At 35.8% G+C, this 24,985-nt stretch overlaps 1 protein-coding gene across 2 annotated transcripts in view; it reads left to right on the forward strand.

The window, feature by feature from the left end:
* The first annotated feature begins 13,834 nt into the window (after nucleotides 1–13,834).
* The window catches only part of APOOL (apolipoprotein O like), a 78,712-nt gene continuing 67,561 nt past the window's right edge, over nucleotides 13,835–24,985 (forward strand). For both annotated transcript variants that reach the window (XM_011361149.2, XM_023531183.1), the window contains exon 1: nucleotides 13,835–13,936. In XM_011361149.2, coding sequence (XP_011359451.1) covers nucleotides 13,922–13,936 — 15 coding nt within the window. In that variant the 5' untranslated portion in view covers nucleotides 13,835–13,921. The remainder of the gene's footprint in view (nucleotides 13,937–24,985) is intronic.

A 24,985-nucleotide genomic window follows, 5' to 3' on the forward strand; every position in this document is an offset into this window, starting at 1 on the left:
ACCCATAAAATAAGAAAAATACCTTCTAAAATCTGTGATGGCATGAAGTGGGAGAAATAACTCTAAAATTTTTCCTACATGTCGTACTTTGCAAGAAAGAATAGTTAATCAGAAAACAATAACAACATATAGTTAGTTTAACACCCTAGTTAGCCAGATCATTTTCTTCCAAGGTTCTAAAAAACTATGAAGTGTGCCCTACACAGTGTGAGTAGAAGATTAATTCTTCTAACTTTACCATTTTTTTTAACATTCAATCCCCTTATTAGGTAATTATACCAAACTGATTTTTATTTTTAAATTGAATTACATATTGTGCATGCAGACAAGTCCAAATGATTTTTAATTCACAAGTCAGTTACTTAACAATTTTGACTTGAAAAACCAAAAAAAGTTTTCCTTAGTAAATAAAGTTTCATTTATCTCTGCTTAAGTCTTCAAAAATTAACCAAATAAAAAATATTTTCAGTGGTTAATAGGATAGAGCTAAGGAAAAAATTATCACAAAAAACATCCCTCTAAAAACCAACAAAAAGATATGATATTCAAATCACATAACTGTCACCTTCATTTCAATCGTAGTGTTAGAAAAAATTCTGACATTATTTAATTGAATTAAAAATATTTTTGAAGGATTATGAGTAAAGTATTTGTCCATCCATAATCACAACCAGTACCTTATATCAAAGGAATTTCAATGGTCTGTAAAATATATTTTTATAAAAATATTTGAAATGACCTATTATTAAAAGTTGTTGACTTTTTGATAATAGCCATACTGACTGGTGTGAGGTGGCATCTCACTGTGGTTTTGATATACATTTTCCTGATTATTAGTGATTTTCAGCAATTTTTCATATATTTGAGGGCCATCTGTATGTGTTCTTTGTAAAAATGTCTCTTCATATCCTCTGCCCATTTCTTGATTGGATTGCTTATTTTTTGTTATTGAGTTATATTGAGTTACAACACATGTAACTGGAAAAGTGCTTGTATATGGTCTTATAAAGAACATCCATAACTGAGAAAAATGGACAACACAATGGAAAAAGTGGGCAAAAACTTTAACAAGCACTTCATGAAAAATAACATCTAAATGACCAAATAAAATATGAAATGGTGAACAATTTTGTTAGGCATCAGGGAAATGTAAATTAAAACTTGATTGAGATAACACTACATAGAATTGCTAAAATGAAAAAGACAATACCAATTGTTGAAGTTGTTGAGCAACAGGAACCTTCAAACACTACTGGTGAAAGTGTAATTTGGTACATTCACTTTGGAAAATTTTGGGGGTGTATCTACTAAAGTTGAACAAAGGCATACATTACGATCCAGTAATTCCAGTTCTGTCTTCTGTATTTGGGCCAATTTTTATGTGCCTGCCGCCAAAGCAAATGACAGCTATACATGATCTTCCATTGAGTTTACTCAGAGGCAGTCTGATGGTGCCTTGCTTCATACTCACTAATGCTATACTCCTTGCCTTGCACCCCTTTTTGTGAGACGTAGTACCCTTTGGGAATGTGCTAATAAAGCAATAGCACAAAGGCTTAGTTTTCTGAGGAATCCAGGGTAAGGAAATACCCAACTGAATCATATACATATGTAAATCAAAAGACATTTGCAGGAATGTTTATAGCAACATTATTCACAATATTCAAAAAAATGAAACAACTCGAATGCCCATCAAAGTATAATTGATTAAAAATGTGACATCTGACACGAATATAAAATATTACTGGATGTTAACTCTAATTTAAAAATAAAAATAAAAAAATTAAATGTGACAAAAGAAGTCAAACACAAAAGTCTGTCAACCATGTGATTTCACTTATATAAAGGTCAAATACTGGCAAAACTGATATATGGCGCTAGAAGACAAAGTATCAGTTATCTTTGGATAAGAGGGTAGGTACTTACTGTGAGTAAGCACAAAGAAGGCTTCAGGAGTGCTGGCAATGTTCTGTTTCCTGATTTGTGTTCTGTTAGATGCATGGGTTTCCTCTCTAATAATTCCTGTTTATATACTTTTTTACAAATAGATTATACTTCAATTTAAAAAAAAAAACATTAATTGATGTAGTCCCACTTGTCCAATTTTGCTTTTGTTGTCTGTGCATTTGCTATGAGGCAACCTATAGAATGGGAGAAAGTATTTGCAAATCATATATCAAAAAAGGATTAGTTTCCAAAATATATAAGGAAACAAAAAAGAAATAAAACAAGTGTTGGCAAAAATATGGAAAAATTGAAACCCTGTACACTGTGGATGAGAATGTAAAATGCTGATGGCACTGTGGAAAAACAGTATAAGAGCTTCTCAAAAAAGTAAAAAAAAGAATTACCATATGATCCACAAATCTCAATCCTGGATATTTCAATCCAAAAGAATTAAAATCAGGATCTCAAAAAGATATCTGCACTCTCATGTTTATTGAAGTATTATTCACAATGACCAAGACATTAAAACAGCCCAAATTGTTCATTGCATAAACATGCAATGAAATATCATTCAGCCTTAAAAAAGAAAGAAATATTACCATTTGAAACAACATGGTTGGTCCTGGAAGACATTATGCTAAGGGAAATGTCAGTCACAGAAGGACAAATGCAGCATGATTACACTTACATGAGGTATCTAAAATGGTAAAACTCACAGAAGCAGAGAATAAAATGGTTTTGCTAGGGTTTGAAGGGAGGGGGAAATTGGGAGTTGTTCATTGGTTATAAAGTTAGTTATACAAGATACATAAGTTCGAGAGATCTGTTGTACAACATAGTGCCTACAGTTAACAAAACAGTGTTGTGCACCTAAAAACTTATTAAGAGGACAAATTTTATATTAAGTACTCTTACTGCAAATATAGAAAAAGCAAGAAATATTTTGAAGTGATGGATACATTTATTACTTTGATTATGTTGATAGTATCATGTGTATATTCATATGTCCAAACTCATCAACATGTATAAATTAAATATGTGTAATTTTTGTATCTTAAGTATACCTAAAAAAAGCTAAAAAGGAGATCATAAGAAGGAGAGGATAGCATGCAAGGATAAGAATTTCTATAACAAATCCCTGAATTTAAGAGATAACTACAGGGAAGTTTTTTCCAAGAAAGGAACAGGCCCACTGCCTATTAAAACAAACAAACAAACAAACAAACAAACAAACAAAACTGCATATGTATAGGTAAGGAACACAATGAGAGATATTTTTGGAGTTCCCAAGACATGGGAGTTATTACTCATAGACTTTTCAGCCTTCAATTAAGCAAGAACTGCTTACTAATCATTTACAACTAGGGACTACATTACCTGATCCTCCCACTGGCGTCTACTAAGGATTTAGCTTCATCAACATCCAATGATTACCCAACAGGAATCATACAAATCTATGGCCCAAGACTTCTTTGCTTCCTGTATGATTTGCTCCATGTGAACATTTCTCCCTCAAAATGTCCCCAAACACCCACAAACTCAAAGAGAAGAGGGAAGGAGCTATAGATGCCCCCTAAACACATATACTTGGAATGGATGAAAACCCTCTAAATTGGTAGATTGGTTAATGACATCTTAGTTACTTGTTTAAGAATTCTTTAAAATGGTCTGACAAATAATTGATTCTGACAGTGATCCTTCCAGAATCTTTCATAGTGGTTGGGAGTCATGTGATTATTTTCAATGTTATTCCCCTATTGCATGTCCAATGTTTCATTCATAGAGGAAGAATGAATGCCTTTATGGCAGACAGACTTGTAAAATAGCCCCAAATAATTTTGACTCCTAGTATCCACACCCTTGTCTAATCCTTTCCCTTTGAATTGTGTTCTACCTAATGACTCACTTTTAGTGAATAGAGAATGACAATATGTCACTTCTATGATTAGGTTACTCACATCTCTCTAGTACTCTCTGTCTCTCTCTCATTGACACACACTTGTCCTCCTCTTTGCTTTGATGATGCAGATTTTGAGATTCTCTATGAAGAGACATATAGGTCAAGTGACCTAGGGAGGCCTCTGGCCAACAGCCAATGAGGAACTGAGACCCTCATTCAGACAATCCACAAGGCACTGAATCTTGCTGACAACCACATAAGTGAGTTTAGAAGTGGACCCTTTTTCGGTAAAGGCTTCAGGTATGACCACAGCTCTGGCTGATATCTTCATAGTAGCTTTGTGAGAGACCCTGAAGCAGAGGACTCAGCTAAGCTGTGCTCAAATTTGTGACCCTGTAAAATAATAAGTGTGTGTATGTGTGTGTGTGTGCGTGTGTGTTTTAAGCCACTAAATTTTGGGGTAATTTGTTACACAACAATACCTTATACAGTCTTATTCCTGACTTTAGCTTCCCTTTAACAGTTTCTTCCATTTCTCAGAGGCTGAAAAAAAACATTCAATCTGAGCAGTCTGAACTCAGTTATGGGGGCTTCTTCCTTGAAATATTTATCATCTAAGATGAATTTAAAACATCCCACTTTCACCAACCACCTTTGATCTGGTGGAGTTGTGGATATTTATTATTTTAGTTTGCCAAGTCTGTGCCTCCCTCTTTTAGTAAAAGCACCTATAGGAATCTAGTTCACCTCTATCAGATGTTGTCAATGATTTTAGAATTCTCATTTAAAAAGGTCTAACATCCCTAGATAATGGCTGAACACACAATCCAAGATGGGTCAATCAAGCACTCTTTCCATGGGATTTTAATTTTGAACAGTGTAAGGGAAATTGTCAGGTTTTTTATTTGTTTGGTTAGTTCTTTTCTTATTCTTTTTTTTTTTTTCTCAGTAGGATCCAATCCTCTTCCACTGGGTGTAATCCTCAGTTCTGTGAGTTTTTATAGGAGGCATGCTCCACCTTCTACCCCAGAAGAGAAAAGATAATCTACTCCCTCTTTCCATACTTTAGCACGAGGATATATTTAGGCTTGATCAAATAAGAGGCTTCCACATGGGATTTTGAATCTTGAGAGAATAACTGAAAGTTCCATACTTATCATGTGGAGCAATCTTAGCTGTGCTTTTTACCTCTTAGCCTTCACTGGTCCCCGTTCAAATTTCTGATCCTATGTCTCCAGCTTTTCACTTAATTTGGTTAATTGTCTAATATCTTTGAAAATTATATTATATTTAAGTTAGCTAAAATTGCTCACAGCCATTGCTTACAAAAAAAGACTCATAATGGATATCAGCAGATTGCACAAAAATTGAAAATTGTTGAAACATGTGCTTTCAGACTGTGGGGCTGGAATCTATTTTGCATTAGTTCCTCCTATTTAGGTTCTTGTTGCTATCTTGGTTTCTGTTTTTGTAAAGGTCTTGGTATTTAGCTTTTCTTTGATTCTTTTGTTTGTCTCTGTAAGTTTCATTTTTGTTTATATTATCCAGAGCTGGGCTTTGATGCTCGTAATCAAAGACCAAGAGAGAAGTTGGTATCAGGAATGAAGAGTAGTTCGGAGAGAGGAATGTAGAGATTTTTACGACTCTTAGCCCTCCAGATACTCCCAGACAGCCCCATTCAAATATCAGGCTATCATTCTTTCCTGCTCAAAGTTGTAAATTTTTACATAAAATACCTAGCAAGGGGAGGTATAAGTTCAACTGAAATAATTTTAGCAACCCAAAGAATCAATCTCAGTTTGGCTTTTGAAAAGTGTCTTTTGCCCATGAGAACTAAAGGGTTTTTGTTTTGTTTTTATTGTTTTTTTCAGTATGACCATCAAAATCCATGAGATTTGTTATATGCCCTGCAGTAAATTTGGAATGTTGCACATGTTTGTCCTCTCATGTTAAAGTAGTCAATGTCATCAGAAACCATTTGTAAAGACTCTTTCCTGGCCATGAATTCTTCTCATGCCTGTATACACATCCCTTTGCAATATGATTTTTCCATTCCTTTTATCAAGAGACAGAGTCTATTCTCTCATCTCTTGAATCTGATCAGGACTCACGACTTGTTTTGATGAATAGATTGTGGGGACATGATATATTATATTCAAGCCTGATGTTGTATTATATCCAAGGTCTTGTACCTTCTACTCTCACCTTCTTAGATCCCTGACACCTCCATGTGAAGATTTGGGCTAACAGCTTTAAAGGTGAGAAAACATGTAGAAAAAGATGCCAGCACCAACCTCTAGACATGAATGAGGCCATTTTAGATCATTCAGCTCCACTCAAGCTGCCAAACAACTGCAGCCACATTAGTGACTCCAAGAGAGACCAGCAGAAGAATTGCCCTGCTGAACTCTGCCCAAATTGTAGACACACAGATTCATGAGCAAATAAGATGGTTGCTGTCTAAGCCACTAAATATTGAGGTTAGGATGTTACATAATAGTTAATTGATACACAATACTACCAAATCATCAAATAATTCTTTATCCTATTAAATTACTATACTGTGACCACAATTATCTTGTCTCCTAGTGCTGTCAGAGGCAATAAAATTAAGTCTGTGTTTTGAGCAGGCATGCGTTCAGATAAAAATTATGAGTTCTATTATTACAGAAGAAGGGAAGAATGGATATTGGAGTTTCTTCAACAGAACTTTACTCTTTTCACTTTATATACTCTGGATAACTCACCCTTTTCATGGCTCAAATTACTAACTATAAGGAGTTGACTCCCAAATATATACCTATCTCTGAGCTTCGGACTTGTATAATCATTCATTCACATATCCATTACATAAATATATACATTATTTAAATATACATACAGGTTTTTCCTGCTATTGAAAGTAGAGCATTCCTCTGAAACTTTTAATAAGTCGAAATGACATAGAAAAAAGCAATTACCGTTAATTTATATGGAAAAATTTTTGAGCTTCCCAAACATAAAATTCGATGCACACTCAGTATCTTTATTTTATTCACCACGTTCAAAATGCTTAATTATATCCAGTTTTATGTTAAGCATAACCCTTACGAGCTCTCTTAGGCTTTTCTGTACCTTAGGACACATCTTGCTAATAGATACACAATATAAATTGAGATAAAGCACAGATGCTCACAGACACAGTTCAAACCTATGGTGGCTTGATGCTGAGATGCTGAGTGTAGTTCCCAGGGAAGGAGCTTGGTGGTGCCATTCTCTCTGCTGGGGTACTTGCTGCCTCTATAATGGCTTCCTGCAAAACAAAAGTATAACACTGTTTTGCTTTTTGCCTTTTCTCGTGAAAGTGAATATACTCTTCAGATTTTTGGGTTTTTTTGTGTGTGTGGTTAGTGAAAACAAGTATTAATGTAGGTTTTTCATAAAAGTGAAATGGCATAACACGAACTTTTGAAAAGTGGAGGATACCTGTATATATATTTTTTCAGGTATATATTCCTGTTAAGGAGCTTGGACTTTATCTTTACAGCAGTGGAAAGCATTTGAAATGTTTCAGGAAAATTAGTAAATATGATCAGAAGATCACCTTGTTTACACTGTGGAGAATGGAATGAAAGTATTGAGATGTGAGGTAAAGCCAGTAATTGAATTATTCAAACTAGAACACTCTTAAGGGGCCACTATTAATAAGTACTCTGGAGCATTATATAAGAATTTCAACTGTTCTGTAAAATGTGAGATATGGTTACCCCACCCAACTAAGGCCCTGTATGATTCTGCCCCTCCCTGCTTCCCTTGCTGTTATTTATGGTCATGTGACTAGGTTCTGACCAAATGAAAATAAACACAAGCAGTGTATCTTGTACTTTTGAGAAGTGTTCTCAATGTGAAGACATATACTCTTTCTCCTTCCTGCTGATTGGAATGCAGGTACCATGGCTGGAACTGGAGAAGCCATTTTGAACCAGGAAGTGAAAGTACCTGTTGAAGATGCTGGTACAACCAGTTAGAAAGAGACTGAGTTCCTGAAAATCATGGAATACTATGTCAGCCTAGGCCAACAACATTTACGTGAGAAGGAAATGAGTAATAAATCATTACTGATATATAAGATTTTCTGTTACTTATACCTGAAAACAATCAAGACAATAAATAGGAGAAGGAGAATTCCCCAAAGGAGAATGCAATAGCAACCAGTTTGAGTTCACAGAAAAGGGTTTAAAATAGCCATTGTTTTAGTCAGGGTTTTCCAGAGAAACAAATTAGTAGGAAATACATAGGTCTACAGAAATATATTTATTATAAGGGATTGGCCCACGTGATTATGGAGACTGAAAAGTCCCATGATCTACCACTTGCAAGCAGGAAGACCAGAAAAGCTAGTGGTATAGTTCCAGTCCAGACCCTCAGGGCTGAGAACCAGGATATATATGTCCCAGTCTGAGGTCCAAGACCCAATAATCAGGAGTGCTGATGTCTGAGGGCAAAAGAAGATGGATATGCCAACTCAAGCAGAAAGCAAATTTGCCCTTTCTCTGCTTTTTTGTTCTATCCAGGCCCTCGATGGATTGGATGATACCACCTGAGTTGGTGAAACTGATAATCTTTACTCAGTCTACTGAAACAAATGCTAATCTCTTCCAGAAACACCCTCAAAGACATACTCAGAAATAATGTTTTACCAGCTACTTGGGCATTCCTTAGCCTAGTCAAATCGATACATAAAATTAACTATCACAGCAACCGCAGCAAAGAGGAAGATGAGCTGCCCAAGTTCACCTAGATCGATCCAGAATGGAGGCTTTTTTTTTTAACCCAGGGGATAAAATGAAACTATTCTAGTGAGGTTAGGTAGTTGAGTTTATTGGCAACAAAGTGATTGAAGAGATGTACCATGAGATCTAGACTGGTTATAAAAGAAAATGAGACCAGAAGAGGCTAATAGATAATTTAAAAAGGAGAGATGTGGTAGCTCTAAAATATGTATATAAAATATCTTATATTTTTCCCTTCAAAATTAGAGTCTGCTTCCCCTCACCTTGAGTATGAGCTTTACTTAGTGAATCACTTTTAATGAATAAAATGCATTTGAAGTGACAATTTGTGACATCCAAGATTGAGACCTAAAGGGTATTATGGCTTTCTCCTTGCTCTTTGTCATGGATCACTCATTCTGAGAAAGTTAGCTGTCATGCCATGAGAATAATTAAGCAACCCTATGGAGAGACTCATATGGCAAAAAACTGAGGCCTCGTACTAACAACTATGTAAGTGAGTGAGCCACTCAGAAGTGGATCTGTTGCAGGAAGTGACATCCGACGGAGGAAACTGGATGCTTAGACAACTTTGTTAGAGGAAGGAGAATTTATTGCCGGCAGAGAGCATGGGACATTCAACACACCCAAAGCTCGATCTCCACATAGTTAGATTTATTACAGCTTATATTCCTTCAGTGTCCACTCAAGGAGTGTATGATTCCTTTGTCTGAGGTTTCACATGTGCCTCATGACTCAGGATGGGACGGGGAGCTTCGGGTTGGAGGCTGTAAGCGAGGAGGAATTTCCAGACCACTGATCTTACAGTCGTTTGTCTTGCGACCTTGACATTATCTGCATTGATATAAGATTCTCAGAGAGATGGGACATCGAGGCTATAAGTAGGAAGCGACGCTTATTGATGCCAGCACCTGCTCAGCAGATTCCTATCCAAAGGCTGAGCCCCTATTATAACATAACAAGCAGTTTTACACAGTCTTGTTATTTCTACACAGATACAGAGATAAGGAAGGACATTAGTTGGTTGGCAAGCCATGAATCAATAGATGTGAGCTGGAGAGTCCTTGAGGTAGGGGAGGTAGCTATGGGAAAACATGTTAGCTGGAGAGTCCTGGAAAGGGGAGAGAGGGCAGTTAGAAATGGGCTTTAACTGGCTGAGTGGGTCATTTCTGCAAGTCCTTTCCTTTGCATTTTTTTAGATGCCTCCTCTCTTCTGTTAGATCCTCCAACCTTCTGATAACTGTACCTCCGGCTGATATATTAACAAGAACCTCATTAGAGAACCAGAGGAAGAACCACACAGCTAAGCTACTTCTGACTTCCTGATCCACAGAAACAATGAAATAATGATTTTTTTTTGGACTACTAAATTTGGGGTAAATTGTTATGTAGCCATAGACAGATAATAGAGACATCAAGGCCTAGAGATCTTGATGAAACCAAAGAAAAAGTGTGGGTCAAAGAGCTTTAAAGAATAATAGGAAAAAAAATGTTTGAATTTAAAATTTCAGAGATGAAGTAGTTCTCTTAGCGATAACAAAGTCAAGAGTATGGCTATTGTGGGTGGCTGAAGTAGAGTGGGAATAAAGGTTACTAGATATGAGGATATCATGTGTCCACAAGAATACTGAAGTTACTCAGAGTCACCAAATACCATTAGATAAAAGCCCTTATAGAATCTTAGAGTGTCAGTGCTAGAAAGGACTTAGCCTTGTAAGTCATCTAATCCAGTTGGACTTGATTAGTTCTCAAAGTGTAGACCAAAGGAAAATCCACATTAGAAACAGCTGAGAAACTCTTGTAAAATTCCCTTACATCAGAACTAATAAGTAGCAATATGCAGTGCTAGTATCCAGGAATCTTCATTTTATCAAATTGTCCAGGTGACTGTTATGCATGTTAATTTTCAGCACCTCTGGTCTAGTTCAACTCCTTTATTTTATAAGACTCCTCTTTCAAAGGCCAAGAATTATTTTGATTCTAATATTTTGCATTATACAAAACAGCCTTTTGTGCCTAAAGCAATCAGTAGCAATCAGTAAATCTATAAAAATAAACAATATTTAAATAATATTTAAAGTAAATGTTTTTTAAAAAAGAAAATTGAAATTCTATAGATATGATCTGGCTCTGGCCTGACTTTTCTACCAATTTCTGTCCCACTCCCGACTTCCAGTAAGTTTGTTCCCACATCAGGATTTTTGCATTTGTTGTTCCCTCTCCCTGGACCCTTATGTTACTCAAGTCTCAGCTGAAGTGTCTGCTCCTTGCAGAAGTAGTCTCCATTCTCCCAAACTAAAATAACTCTTACCCCAACACACTCACCCTCTGTAGTATTTATCACTATTCAAAATAATATTTTTTCTTATTTTGTTTTCATAATCAAAAAATTATAGTTAAGCTCTACCAGACCAGGAATTGTGTGTTTTGTTCAGTGCTTCATTTCTAACATGTAGAACAATGACATGCTGTGGTTCCCCACGGCAAGAGTAGGAGTAGTCAGACCTGAATGCAGACAATAAGGAATGGATTATTATTTTTAGAGAATTTAAAATCAATTTTAAAATGAAATAAAATCATTCTGCTTTCTATTATCACCACATGCTCTCAATTCTAAGCATTGTCAGTGATAAAATACTCCTTCCCCAGAAAACCATTTTTTTTTTTTTTGGTCTAAGTTCTAAATAAAATTTGTGGTACTGAGTTTTAATACTATACATATAACTTTTCAAATACATACATTTTGATAACTTATCCTTTAGCAAACATCGTGTGCTTCATGAAAGTTAATTTGGAGAATTCTCAGTTATACAGTAGATCTCCATAAAAAAAAAAAAAGGTTGACTAAACTACACACATTCCTTTAGAAGATAAGTTCATAGAGTTTCCAAATTGTTGGAGCTCAGCTTTGATGCGGTTTGTGTCTCCATCTCTTATGGTGCTACATATACCTGCATTTAAAAAGTAGATTAGAAATGAACAATGACGGCACCATGATTATAAAAGAGAAACAGAACCTGGATTACTTCAATTCTGGCATCTTATGTGATCACTTCGTGTTTTTATTTGTGTTTAAAATTTAAAACACAGAAACAGTGCAAAATTTGAGGTGTAATTTTTTTGTTTGGAGAATGTAACTTTTAATTCATACATAAAACATTTTACACAATTTGATTTTTTTATGGTGTGAAACTTTAGATGAGGTTATTAATCAGACAGAAAATCATGTGCGAACAGCCAGAATTAGCCTTGAATAATGCAAAATAAAATTGTTCCTTAAAGATTAGGTCACAGAAATTGTGGAAAAAGAGATTTACTAAACAACAACCATACAAGTAAGGAAATGGATACTTACATGGGCAAAATATTCAAATGTTAAAAAAAAAATAGTAGGAGAAAAGACAAAAGATGCTGGGCTTACTTGCCAAAAGAGACCAAAAGGGCACTAATTGAATGCCTTGGTCATTTGTACCAAGCACTGGACACTTTTTCTAAAACAATGGATCAAATAATGTCAAAATTTCCTCTCATTCAGATGTTTTCACTGATTTTTGCAGAAAAACTTCTGAAGTTTTTACTGATTATTATAGAAATCTATGATTACTTTCTGGTGAAGATATTTTAGTTTAAATTTTCAACTGTGAAAAATTTGAATGCCTTTGGATCTGATCCTAAAGAAACAAAGACATGGAAGGTATTGTAACTCATGAAACTTGTGAAATAAGATTTTTGTGATTCTCTTCCAAACTTATTCACAATTTTAAGATCGTTCCTATATCCGTTGTTTAATATAAAATCAACTTTACTTATATAAAAATTAATAAAGTGTTAATCTATCAACTGTTAACAAAGGAAGATTGACAAATCCACCTATACTATCTATTGAATATATAGAAATATTAGATTTTGATGAAGTCATTGACAAATATGCAGATGTTAAAGCTCAAAGTGGAAACTATAATAATATTATTCATTACCATGGTAAACCAATATGTAGGTATAAGTTCTATCTCCTTTAAAAATATATTAATACAACTAGAAAACACAGATCAATTACTTTTTTTGTACTGTACTATTTATTTTCTATGTTAATTTTATGATAGGTAAAGACGTTCAATAAAAGAAACTTTCTTTTATGGTCTTCATTAGTAAATAATTTTATCATTATTTCTTAAAATAATTTTTATAGAGGAGGAGGCTGTTAAAAATTATCTGCTTCGGGTGTCAAACATGCTAGATATGTTACTGATGCCTGGTATATAGTTCATACTTAAATGTTTATTTAATGAATAAATGAACTAATATTGGGCACGTTGATGGGCAGATTATGAGCATCTTCTTTCCTTAGAATCATTCACTGGAGGCCTAGGGGAGATTTTGCTCCTTCGAAAATATTGCACCTATCCACAATGCATTTTCTTTACAGCACCAAAATGATCCTTTTAAAAAATCTAATGTAGATCACGCCACATCTTTGCTCAAAACTCTCCACTGACTTCCCATTTTATTCAGAATCAAATCCAAAAACTATATGGTTGTACAAAATGTCTCTACACAATGTGTTATTTCAGTCCCTCTGAATTCATCACTCCAGGCACACTGGCCTTTTTCGCTGCTGTTCCTTCTGCTTGGAACACTCTTCCCTAAATTCCTCCAAGACTTTTCTCAAATGTCACCTTACCAGAAAACCTTTCCCTAACCTATCTAAATCCATACTGTTTTATTCTCCTTCGTAGCATCTGGTACTTTGTAACACTTATTTGTCTCTCTTTTCCTTCTGGAACCGTAAACTCCATGAGAGGAGGCACAATATTTTGTTCTCTACCTTGAACAAGTGCCTGGCATATAGTAGGCGTTTAGTCACCTAGTCTTAGAATGTATGAACTTGCCTATATATCACAGAGGTAACGTTTCCTTTGTGACTAGTTGTTTATTAAGGCAGCTGGACTTGAGTTTTAAAACCTTATGGGGACAAATTACATATTCCTGAAACAACGAAAATAATTAATACTTCTGCACCTAGCAAAATAGCTATCGACTAGACTATGAAGGCTTTATCAGGGATAGGAACAGTCAACCATAAGGATAAATCATTTTCTCCGGAAGACAGCTGACCAATTGTAGCGGCTTCCAAAAGAAGCTCTGGGAGGGCGGAGAAAGGGCGGGAGCCGGCAGATAAGAGGCGTACCTGGGCGGGGCCGCAGTGAGGGGGTTGGGTGGAGGGGGTGGGGAAGAGCCGTGTTGAACTGTTTTGTCCGTCTTCGCGCTCCGTAGGAAAACTTGGGCGGACAGGGTCGCAGACATGGCGGCCATTAGGGTAAGTAAGAAAAAAATTTAGTTTCTCTGGGTGCAGATAGCATTCTAGTATCTATAGAAGGGAACCCCAAAGCAAGAGGCGGGGTGGAAGTGGGGTTGTGAGGTAATTGGCAAGGTCAGGGAATCTTTAACGTTCAAAGTCCGATGATATCCGCCTCTCCCCTTTAGAGTTTTCTCAGCGTAGGACAGCAGTCTCTCCTAAATCCCCTGGGGTTGACAGTTTATACTGCGGCACAGTGAAAACTGGAAAACGGCTAGGTGAAAACGGCCGGCCGGCCGATATGCAGCAGCAGACTTTTGGGTCTTGAGCTGAAACAAAGGAAAGAATCCTGGGCATTTGTCTGGGTTCACTGGGCGGGGCCTCATGACCCTTTGAAGGACTTGCTTCAGACGTTATTTGGAGTGAAATGACCAGGAAAGAGACATCTCAGTCTCTCTGAAGTGCACAAATTTCTATTACTATTGTTAATCTCCGGGTTTGAATAACAAGCCTAAATTTCTTTTGAGTTCTGTATGGGAAAAGGTGCCACTTAGGACTCTGTACAGGAAGTGACTCAGCTGGTTGATAGCAGCAGTTTCCCAGTAGGTTTCAAAAACAGTAGTTGAGAAATATATATGTAGCGGGGTTTTAAGTATTAAATGCGTTGCTTTCAGGAGATACAAACATGAATAATTCAGTTTAGTCAGTGTTTAAGCTGGCTCAGTATGTCTTGAGTCGCCATTCTCCATTTCTGCAATTCTGGCTCTCATAATTTATTTGAGTTATCACGACACCCTTCTAACTGGACTCTTGCCGGCTCTCATGGAATCTGTTTTTCCTTGCACTGCCAGAGTAGTACTTCTCCTAAAATGCACATTTGACTATGACTCTCCCCTACTTAAAAATTGTTATTGGCACGCTATATATTATCTGTCCTTTGGGGTCAGGTCAGAGTCCTATGTCTAAAACACCTGACCCTGCCTTGGCTTTCCAGCTTCATCTCCTGTCTCTCAGGAACTCGCCTAACATTTGTACTTAAAGCCTTTTACTCTCCTCTTTGGGCCTGAAATGCCCTTTCGGATCCTCATCTAGGCAGTTCCTATTCATTCATTCATTCATTTAACATAATTTTGTACTGCTTCCTCATATGCTAATCACAAAATGCATTTCCAAGATAGTGCTCCCAGAAAACCGTGGGCATATTCTTACCATAGGACTTATCACATTGTAAATGATAGACTATTTACTTGTATATTCTACTCTTCTAAACTACAAGCTACTTGAGGACAGTAATTATGACATTAATTTTTGTATCCTTAGAATCTAGCACAGGTATGAGATATTAGGAACTCAATAAATTCTATATGAATAAGTAAATGCCAGACAATGAATATAAAAGAGATTAAATTAAGGAATGGAGATGCAACAGATAACAAAAGTGATTGTGCTTCAGAGTGAGAGAAGTGCCTTCTCTCAGGAGCACACTATAATGTGTTGTCACTGAAGCATAGAGAAGAAGAGAGATTTGAAGTCTTTTGATTTGGCCATTAATTAATAACTGGCAGCTACCATGTATTAAGTGCTTACTACAAGGCCAGCCACTATGTTAAAATACATATGTTATTTCACTTAGTTCTCAAGACAACTTTATGTTGTAGATATTATGATTGCCATTTTACAAATAAAAAACTAAGGTTTGGAGAAGTCAAGTAAATTGTCAAAAGTCATAATGCTAATGAGAGCTGAAGTGATATAAAGAGATATAAGTGAAGTGGTAGAGGGAAAGCCTAGGTTGTAAGGGGTTAAAGAATGGATGAGGGGTGGGAAACTGGCATTCATTTAGCACTTACTTTCACCAGCTGCTTTACACATATTAATTCAGTTTAAACCTCTTGATGACCCTAGGAAATTGGTAGTATCCCCATTTTACACATGAAAAAAACAGACTTAGAAAAAGTGCCTGCTCTAGGTCTTAAAACAGCTACTAAGTGGAGAAGCCATATTGGAAACACGGGTATATTTGGCCCCAAAGTCCATGATCTTTCTACCAATCCTCGCTTCCTCTGAAAGGATGGTGTATATTACTCTTTAGAGAAGTGTTGGGGTGAAAGGAAAGAAAGAAATCTTGGGATGGGGGTAGCACATTCCAGAAAAGGTGTCTTTTTCATATAAAAAAAAATCAGGAGACTATATGTCAATTGTATCCCAATAAAACTGGGGAAAAAGTCAGGATACCTGAGGAGGTTTGGAAACGAGGAAATATGCCAAAAACTAATACAGAGGAAAGATAATAATAGTAATCAGAGCTACTATGTTATTGAACATGTACTGTGCTAAGCATTTTGCTAAGCACTTTGTGTGAATTTTTCTCATTAATGCTTCACAGTGGTCTTATGAGAGGTACTGTTATTATCAGCATTTTACAGGTAAGGAAATTGAGGCTTAGGAAGGTTGAGTATCTTGCCTACCACACAGTCTGCAGTAGAGTAGGATCTGAAATCACATTATCTGAGTAAAGATCAAGGAACTTAAGCTTGAGGAAGCATCTGGGAGGCCACGGTTTTAAAAGGGTGATATGTGTTAATTTTGAAGCCCCAGGGTTTAATAGCAAGGAGTCAGGTAGAGGGGAGTCCTGAAGGTTGGTAGATAACTCTGAAAAAAGTTTACATACAGCTTGAAATATAAGAGCTTGTTGAGCAAATGTGCTGGTGGAGCATTGATAATGGAATTAGCCTTGAGGAACAAGAATTGTGCTGATCTCGCCTACTTTTTTTTTTTCTCATTGTTGTCCTAGATTTTAGTTAATGTTTACTTTTATTAAATTTTGGGGGGGTTAACATTGGGTAATAACATATAGATATCAGGTGTACAACTCTGTAATATGATATCTGCATACTCTATTGTGTGTTCACCACCAGAAGTCTAGTGTCCTTTAGTCACCATGTATTTGACCCCTTTTACCCTCTTCATCCTCCACCCACCTTCCACTTTAGTACCCACCATTCTGTTGTCTGTATCTATGAGTTTGCTTTTTGTTGGTTTATTTAGTTTGTTCATTTGTTTCTTTTTGTTTCTTCACATGAGTGAAGTCATACAGTTCTTGTCCTTTTCTGACTTATTTCACTTAGCTTAATCTCAAGATCTATCCATATTGTTGCAAATAGCAGTGTTTAATTTTTTTATGGCTGCACAATATTTCATTGTGTGTGTGTGTGTGCGTGTGTGCGTGTGTGTGTGTGTGTACACATCTTCTTTATCCAGTCATCCATTGAAGGACATTTATGTTGTTTCCATGTCTTGGCTCTTGTGAATAATGCTGCAGTGAACATAGGGGTACATATACCTTTATGAATAAGTGTTTAAAATTGGGGGGTAGATACCCAGAAGAGCGATTGCTGGGTCACACTTCATACCTTTTAGAATGGCTATTACTAATAAGATAAGAAATAACAAATGTTGGAGAGAATGTGAAGAAAGGGGAACCCTCACACACTGCTGGTGGAAATGTAAATTGGTGCAGCCAGTATGGAAAACAGTTGTTGTTTCCTCAAAAAATTAAGACTAGAACTACCATATGATCTTGATGACTTGTTAAATCAAAATGGCTGGAGGACTGGCCTTCATTTAAAAGGATTGGAAAGAATGTACTAGTGTCCAACAAAAAACAGATATCATTAATGCCAGAGGTTGAACGAATTTGAGAGAAATTTGGGTCCTGAAAAAGAATTTGTTTATAATAGAATACTTAATATTGGAATGTGGCTACCATTTGTTGAACATTTCCTGTGTGTCAGACATTGTGCTTAGTTATTGGTGTACATTATTCTCTCAAAAATTTTTCTAAGATAATTTTAGTAGCTCAATGATCAGGAGTAGAATAATAAGGAAATCAAAACTGCAGTTGGAGGTTTTAGTCAGAGAAAAGCTTGTTGAGTTTATGATTTTAGTTATAACAAGTTCTGGGTAATGGTAAATTCAGGGTGTTCTCATGGAATGGTTAGCCACAGTGGAGTGAATATAAAGGTCTATGTAGGTGACGTCAAAGAATGGTGAGGTGAGACTTCGGATGGTTTGCCCACATGGACATTAAAGTCACTCAGAATTTTTGCAGGATTTACAGTATAGAAGACTTTAACCAGGATCCTTAATCTTTGATTATGATGAAATAACCAGGAGACAGGTAGATGATAGTACTAAAGATGAATAAATGGATGATGTGAGCCTCAAAAGAGCAGGATTACTTTTCTTTTTTTATATAAATTTATTTTTAATTGAAGTATAGTGTAGATAAAGTGTACAAATTATAAATAGCTTGGTTAATTTTCACAAAATGATCATAGTTGTTCAAGCACCTAAACTAAAACCAAAAAACAAAAAACAGGAATATAACCAGCAGCCCCAAAACTCTCTCCTTTGTTCATCCATATAGTTATCCTCTACCATAGACTAATTTTTTCCTATTTTTGAATGTTATATAATATAAATAGATTTATGCAGTATTTGTTATGTTTGGCTTCTTTCACCCAATGTTTGTTTCTGACACTCAGCCATTATGCACGTAACATTCATTCATTCATTCCTATTGCTGAATGATGTTCCAGAGGGTGAGTATATCCAATTTGTTTATCCATTCTTTTGATGGCATTTGAATTATTTTCAGTTTTGAGCTATTACAAATCACACTCCTATGAACATTCTTGTATATTTCTTTGTGGTACATGTAAGTGCACATTTCTTTTGAGCATATACCTAGGGGTGGGAACACCAGGTCATAGGGCATGCAAGTAGTTTTCTAAATTGGTTATACCAATTTACATTTCCATTTATGAGGGTTCTAGTTGTTCCACTTTCTCACTAAATAAAAACAGGTTTTTACCTAAGGGTGGAGAAGTAGTGGCTTAGAAGCAGCATTGGGAATCCGGAAGAAGACAAACTCTACCTCCTGGTTACAGGGAAGCAGTGACCTTAGGGGACAGTCGTGTTTTATTTCAGGCAAGGAGAGGGGCGGGTACATACATGGAATGACTTTTGGAGTTTTGAGGGGTAGCAGGAAGTTTGGTCAGTGGAGAGAAAATACAGAGTACTGTAAGAAATAGAATACAGGAGATGATACATGACTGTGGGATGATGTGTTGGGACTTAGGCCAAGGATGGTGTGGATGGGAAGGAACATGGACATCATAGGTCTTATAGTTTCAAAATCTTTGTTAATACCAACTGTGTATTCCTTTGTGTCAACTTTAGTTCTTGGCTCTTTCCTCTTCTTCGTTTCATGTGACTGATGCCAGAAAAGAGTTAGAACCTAAAAAAGTGAAGTTTGCACTTGGAAAGACTTGTAATTATCCCCAACAAAATTAGTTTTTCTGTTTTCTCTCAGCATTGTTGAACATCTTTATTTTTGGTGTAACTTTGAAAGTTATGCTTTGAAACCCTTAGCCTATTTAACCATGTTTGGTATAGGTTCCAGGTTCACTTACACCATAAAGTGAAAATGATCTGTGCATTGCCTCCTTCCACAACCATATGACTGAACTATTCCCCATGATACCATCCTCACAGATGGCTATTAGGTGTTCAGTGAAGCTCATTGACTATGGAAATAAAGGCTTGCTTATCACGGATCCTAAAGTTCTCTAATATTGTTTCACATTGGGCTCATGTAAATCAGTGTTTCCTAATCCTAGCTGTTCATTAAAATCATCTGGGGGCTTAAAAAAAGTACCAATGCCTGAGCTCCACCCCAGATGGTGTATTTTAATGTTTTTAAAACCTACCAGGTGATTCTGATGTGTTGCTAGGTTTGAAAACCACTAATTTAGGCGGAGTATGCGTGGCTTTTATACATTATAGAGAACAGAGTATTAGACTTTTCCAGATTATGAGGAACAGAGAAATGTTCAAGTTATCTTAATACTTGAATGATTTAATGGAAGGATACAGCAGTTAGGAAGAAAGCATGGGAAACTGTCTCAGCAGCTAACCAGATCTCAAGAAGAACCATTCAGGATACTATAGTAACTCTGGTAGTTACTATTCTCGTGACTGAACTGTTTCTGCTAACCCATGTGCTTCACATCCAGACTTTCCTGCAGAGAGGATCTGATTTGTTGCTACTCACTGATTACTACAGAGTACCTCTCTTGGGCATAAATTGCACATCAAGCCCCTTTATAAGATAACCTGTAGTTGTCTGCCTTTAGCTTAGGTACCAATCCCTAGTCCAGTCAGTTTTGGCCAGTGCATCAGTCCCATACTTCAAAGTATAATGGCTTATATTAAGAATTACAGAAAGGGGCAATACAATTGTCAGGTGCTCTGAGGCTTCTTAGAAGGGGCAAGGCAATGGATGGATACTTCTGAGCTTCATGATCTGTCTGGTACAATTTACTTTTGAATACTTTCTAGAAGTAATAAAGTTGTTGAAAATATTGTGGACTATTTTTAGAGTTGCTATTAAAAGTTAACGTATTTAGATCTTGTAATTTAAGTTGGGAAATTTGTTCCTCAGAGATTAAAAAAAAACAAAAACAAAAAACAAACAAACAAACAAAAAAAACCTTTAAGACAACCAGTGTATGTAGCAATCTGTGAGAGAGTGAAAATTGCTTAAGTTGAATATGTTGGGGGAAAAGTGTAACTCGTTCGTGTAATCTCCTGAATGAGACCATCTGTTATATAGACTTGATGGATATTAGTACTCTAGGCCAAGGCATGAGTTACATATTTAACGTAGATTTGGCCTGATTGTTTTTCGATCTTTATGCTCAGTCACTCTGAAATTCACCAGGAGCTTCTCATATCACCAGGGTAACTGCTGCTGCCATGTCCTCTGCTCAGCCTGGCTCTGTAGTTCACCTCATTCATTCATATTCCCAAATTCCTACTTGATATTTTTAGATGCATCAAATGAACATGTTTCAAATTTCTTCATCTTTACCAAATTTAATTTTTCTGCTGATTCCTTATTTCATTTAATACTAGCATCTGATCTTGGGATCATCTTAAAGTACCCCCCACATCCAAACTTAACAAGCTTTGTGGATACTTTATTCTTTCATACATTCTTATTATTTTATACATTTATTCAAAAAACATTTGAATGCCTATGTTATGTAGGAGTTGGTGATAAACATTGGGGATACAAAGACCAACAATGTGAACAAGAGGTATATAGAAGAGAAAACACTAAAACTAACAAGCACATGAAGAGATGCTCAAAATAATGACCAGGTAACTGCATATTCAAACAATGAGATAATACTTTATTAAGATAGAAAAAGAATGCTGATTAAGTACAAATGTTGGTAGGGATATGGGAATATGAGCACCCCCATGCCCTACTGGTAGGAGTGTTGACTGGTACAGCCATTATGGAGATCAATCTGATATTATTTAGTGAAATTAAGTATATATACTTATCCTATGGCCCGGTGATTCTGTTCCTGAGGGTATATCACAAAGATATACAAGTTGATGAGGGCACTAGTACAAGGATGTTCATTCCAGTGTTATTTATGGTGGTGGGGAGTTGGAGGCCATATAGGTGTCCATCACTGACAGTGCATAGGTGAAATGTAAGTATACACCATGTAGCCCTATATAGCAGCTAGAAGAAATGGGTTATGTGTACACTTAGGAACACAGATGGATATAAAAGGATATGTTTTATGAAAAAAGGTAAGGAAAAATGATAACTGTAATACACCATTTACTTTTTGAAGAAAGTAAGAAAAATGAGATATGTAACAAAATTAAAATTACATGTACACATTACTACAATATGCATTTTGTTAAAACTCAAAAAGATAATCCTTAAACACATTAAAATGGCTATGGACAGAGAATAAAAGTGAAATTTGGTGGTTAAAGGAAGTCAATTAATGAATCAGTTTTTACAAAGGGAGGACAAAGAACAAAACCAAAGTATTGTCCATAAGGAATGAACTCTAATGGGTAAAACTGACAAGTAAACACCGAGTTCTATTCAAAATAAAAGATCTAAAAGTTACTATGGGGAAAAAGAAGTTTAAATGTCTATAGAACATAAGGTTGCTTCCTAATTGTTTATTCATTTAATTTGTTCATTTAATTCTTCAACAAGTGTATATTAAGCACCTACCATGGGTTAAAAACTGCTAGTTGCCAAGTGGTGGTAGATTGCATTTTTGGTTTTAAATATTTGCTCTCTCTTCCTGTAAGACAGGGATCCCCAACCCCCAGGCCGCGGACCAGTACCGGTCCCTGGCCTGTTAAGAACTGGGCTGCACAGCAGGAGGTGAGTGGTGGGCAAGTGAGCGAAGCTTTATCTGTATTTGCAGCTGCTTCCCAGCGCTAGCATCACCACCTCACCTCCACCTCAGATCATCGGGCATTAGATTCTCATAGGAGCACTGGTCCCTGCTGCCAGAAAGATTGGGACCGCTGCTGTAAGAGGATTATATAACCTTGCCTAGAGTTTCTGTTCTTTCCCTCTACCACAAAAATGATATATCACAAGTAAAGGTTGCTTCTTTAGCCTGAATTCTGGAATGAGAAGATATGTGTGGAGCAGAGGAGCAGCCAACAATCCATAGCCAACATGTAATGTGAGGTAGAAATAAACTTCGTTGTAAGCTGTTGAAATTTTGGAGGTCATTTGTAACTGCAGCAAAGTTGATTAATACAGGAATATACTAAATATACTAAAATTAATAAAGCAGAGAACTTTGAGGGGCCCAATGCCTATTTTAGAGAGACATATAAACATAATTATAATTAGTTCCTTGTAACAAATGCATAATGATATACAACAGGAGTTATGGAAGCCTGGGGAAGTCTGGGAACACCTTAGGACATATGAGACGGGTTTGGAAGTATAGGCAGGCATTTAGTCTAAGGTCTGCTATCCCATAGATCTACCCACTCAGTCTACCATAGGCAGGAGGCAGTGATTCTATATTTTTGGGGAACTAAACTGAACCTCACAAATAAAGACGGTGAGTTTCAAAATAATGGTATACAAACATAAAACTGCTGTTTGCAAAATAGGTAAATAATTTTATAATTTATATTTGGCATATTTTGGTACTGATCAAAATATATTTAAAGTGAAGTATTTACCTTAGTCTAATGGAACCCAAATCCTTGTGTTTATCATGAAAGAACCAGTAGTTGTTAAACAGAACTTAATAATGTAAGCAGAGAAAATGCTTTATATCCATTCACTCATCTGAACTAAAATGAAGGGCAAGAAACAGCATAAATAATTGAAAACCAATATTTGCATTTAACTTTGGAATGTATTTTTATATTTATATTTTTGCCTATAACAAAGCTGAAATTTCGAACCTCAAAATTTTGAGAAAAATTCACAATAGATTTTTACCCTTGCTCTGCTTATTCTGTTTGTTTGGATCTTGCTTATTCTTCATGATCTTCTCTATTTCCTCATATATATGAAAATAATTTATCCTTAATACATTGAACAATTATATTTTACACCTTACCTAGGTTAAAAATGTTAATGCGGTTTTTTTGGTTTAAAAGACCACACCTCACCTAGATATATTTTAACCTCTGAAAACCAAGCTATATGAAGAAGTTGTCTTTATTAAAAGAAAAAGATAATTATATAAGATAACTTTGTGGCTTATATTTTTCAACTGTATCAGTAAAAATATAAAACGAGTTTCTACATTATCCTCAATATAATTGCCATAAGATTGACTATATAAATATAGGATTTTATTAAAGGAATGAAAACTCATGGAAAGTCTGTTTGTAACCTCTTAAATTATTTAATGATGAATAACTATAAAACAGGATTATTTAGCTATCGCTGGCTCATGTTATGGTTAAAAAAACAAAATGGAATTATTTATTCTTACCTTCCATTTATTTTTCAAAATTTGGCCACAATAATCTTCCTCCGGGAATATTTTTCTGGTTATCTCTACCCACTCATTCCAAGTATAATTTATATGTCCTTCAATACTTCTGTCATATTCTTTTTAAAATTCAATGTAATTTAATTTTTTAAATTGTTTTTAGTTTTTACTTTTTATTAAATTTATTGAGGTGACATTGGTTAATAAAATCATAGATTTCAAGTGCACAATTCAGTAATACATCATATGTATATTGCATTGTGTGTTCACCACCTAGAGTTAAATTCCCTTCTGTCACCGTATATTTGACCCCTTTTACCCTTATCTACCTCCCTCCCTACCCCCTTCCTCCGGTAACCACTGAACCATTGTCCATGTCCATGAGTCTCTGTCATGTTCGTTTGTAATATCCCTTTTTAAGTTTTTATTCTGAAGTAATTATAGATTCACAAGAAGCTGCAGAGGCGCCCTGGACTCTTCACCCAGTTTTTACCAATTGTTACATCTTAAATTATTATAGTATAGTATGGTACTTTGTATGTGTACAGTTCCATGGGACTTTATCAGGCATGTAGATTCCTGTATCACCACAATCAAGATACAGAACTATTCCATCACTGTTAAGATTTTCCTCATGCTTCCCCTTTATAATCACACCTATCCATTCCTCCACTGTCACTAACGCTTGGCAACCACTAATCTCTATCTCTATATTTTGTCATTTCAAGAATGTTATAGAAATGTTTTAATAATACAGTAGATGACCTTTTGAGATTTTTTTTCACTCAACATAATACTGTTGAGATCCATCTGAGTTGTTGCATATATCAATAATTTCTTCTTTTTTATTCCTGAGTAGTATTCCACGATATGGATATACCATGGTTTGTGTAACCTTATTCACCTATTGTAGGACATTTTGGTTGTTTCCAACTTACTTAAGCTTTAACATAAAATTTATATAAAATAAAGGTCACCCATTAAAATGTACAATTCAAAGGATTTTAGTATATTTACACAACTGTGCAACCATCAACATAATCGAATTTTAGACAATTTTTATCCTTCCTGAAAGAAACCTTGTACCATTAACTGGACTTCCTATCCCCCTCCACCCTCCCTCTACCAGTCCTAGTAATCTGCTTTCTGTCTTCTCTTTGCCTGTTATGGACACTTCATGTAGCTGGAATCTTGGATTATGTGG

The sequence above is a fragment of the Pteropus vampyrus genome, unplaced genomic scaffold, assembly GCF_000151845.1.
Source record: "Pteropus vampyrus isolate Shadow unplaced genomic scaffold, Pvam_2.0 Scaffold63, whole genome shotgun sequence".
In the NCBI taxonomy this organism is placed as follows: Eukaryota; Metazoa; Chordata; class Mammalia; order Chiroptera; family Pteropodidae; genus Pteropus; species Pteropus vampyrus.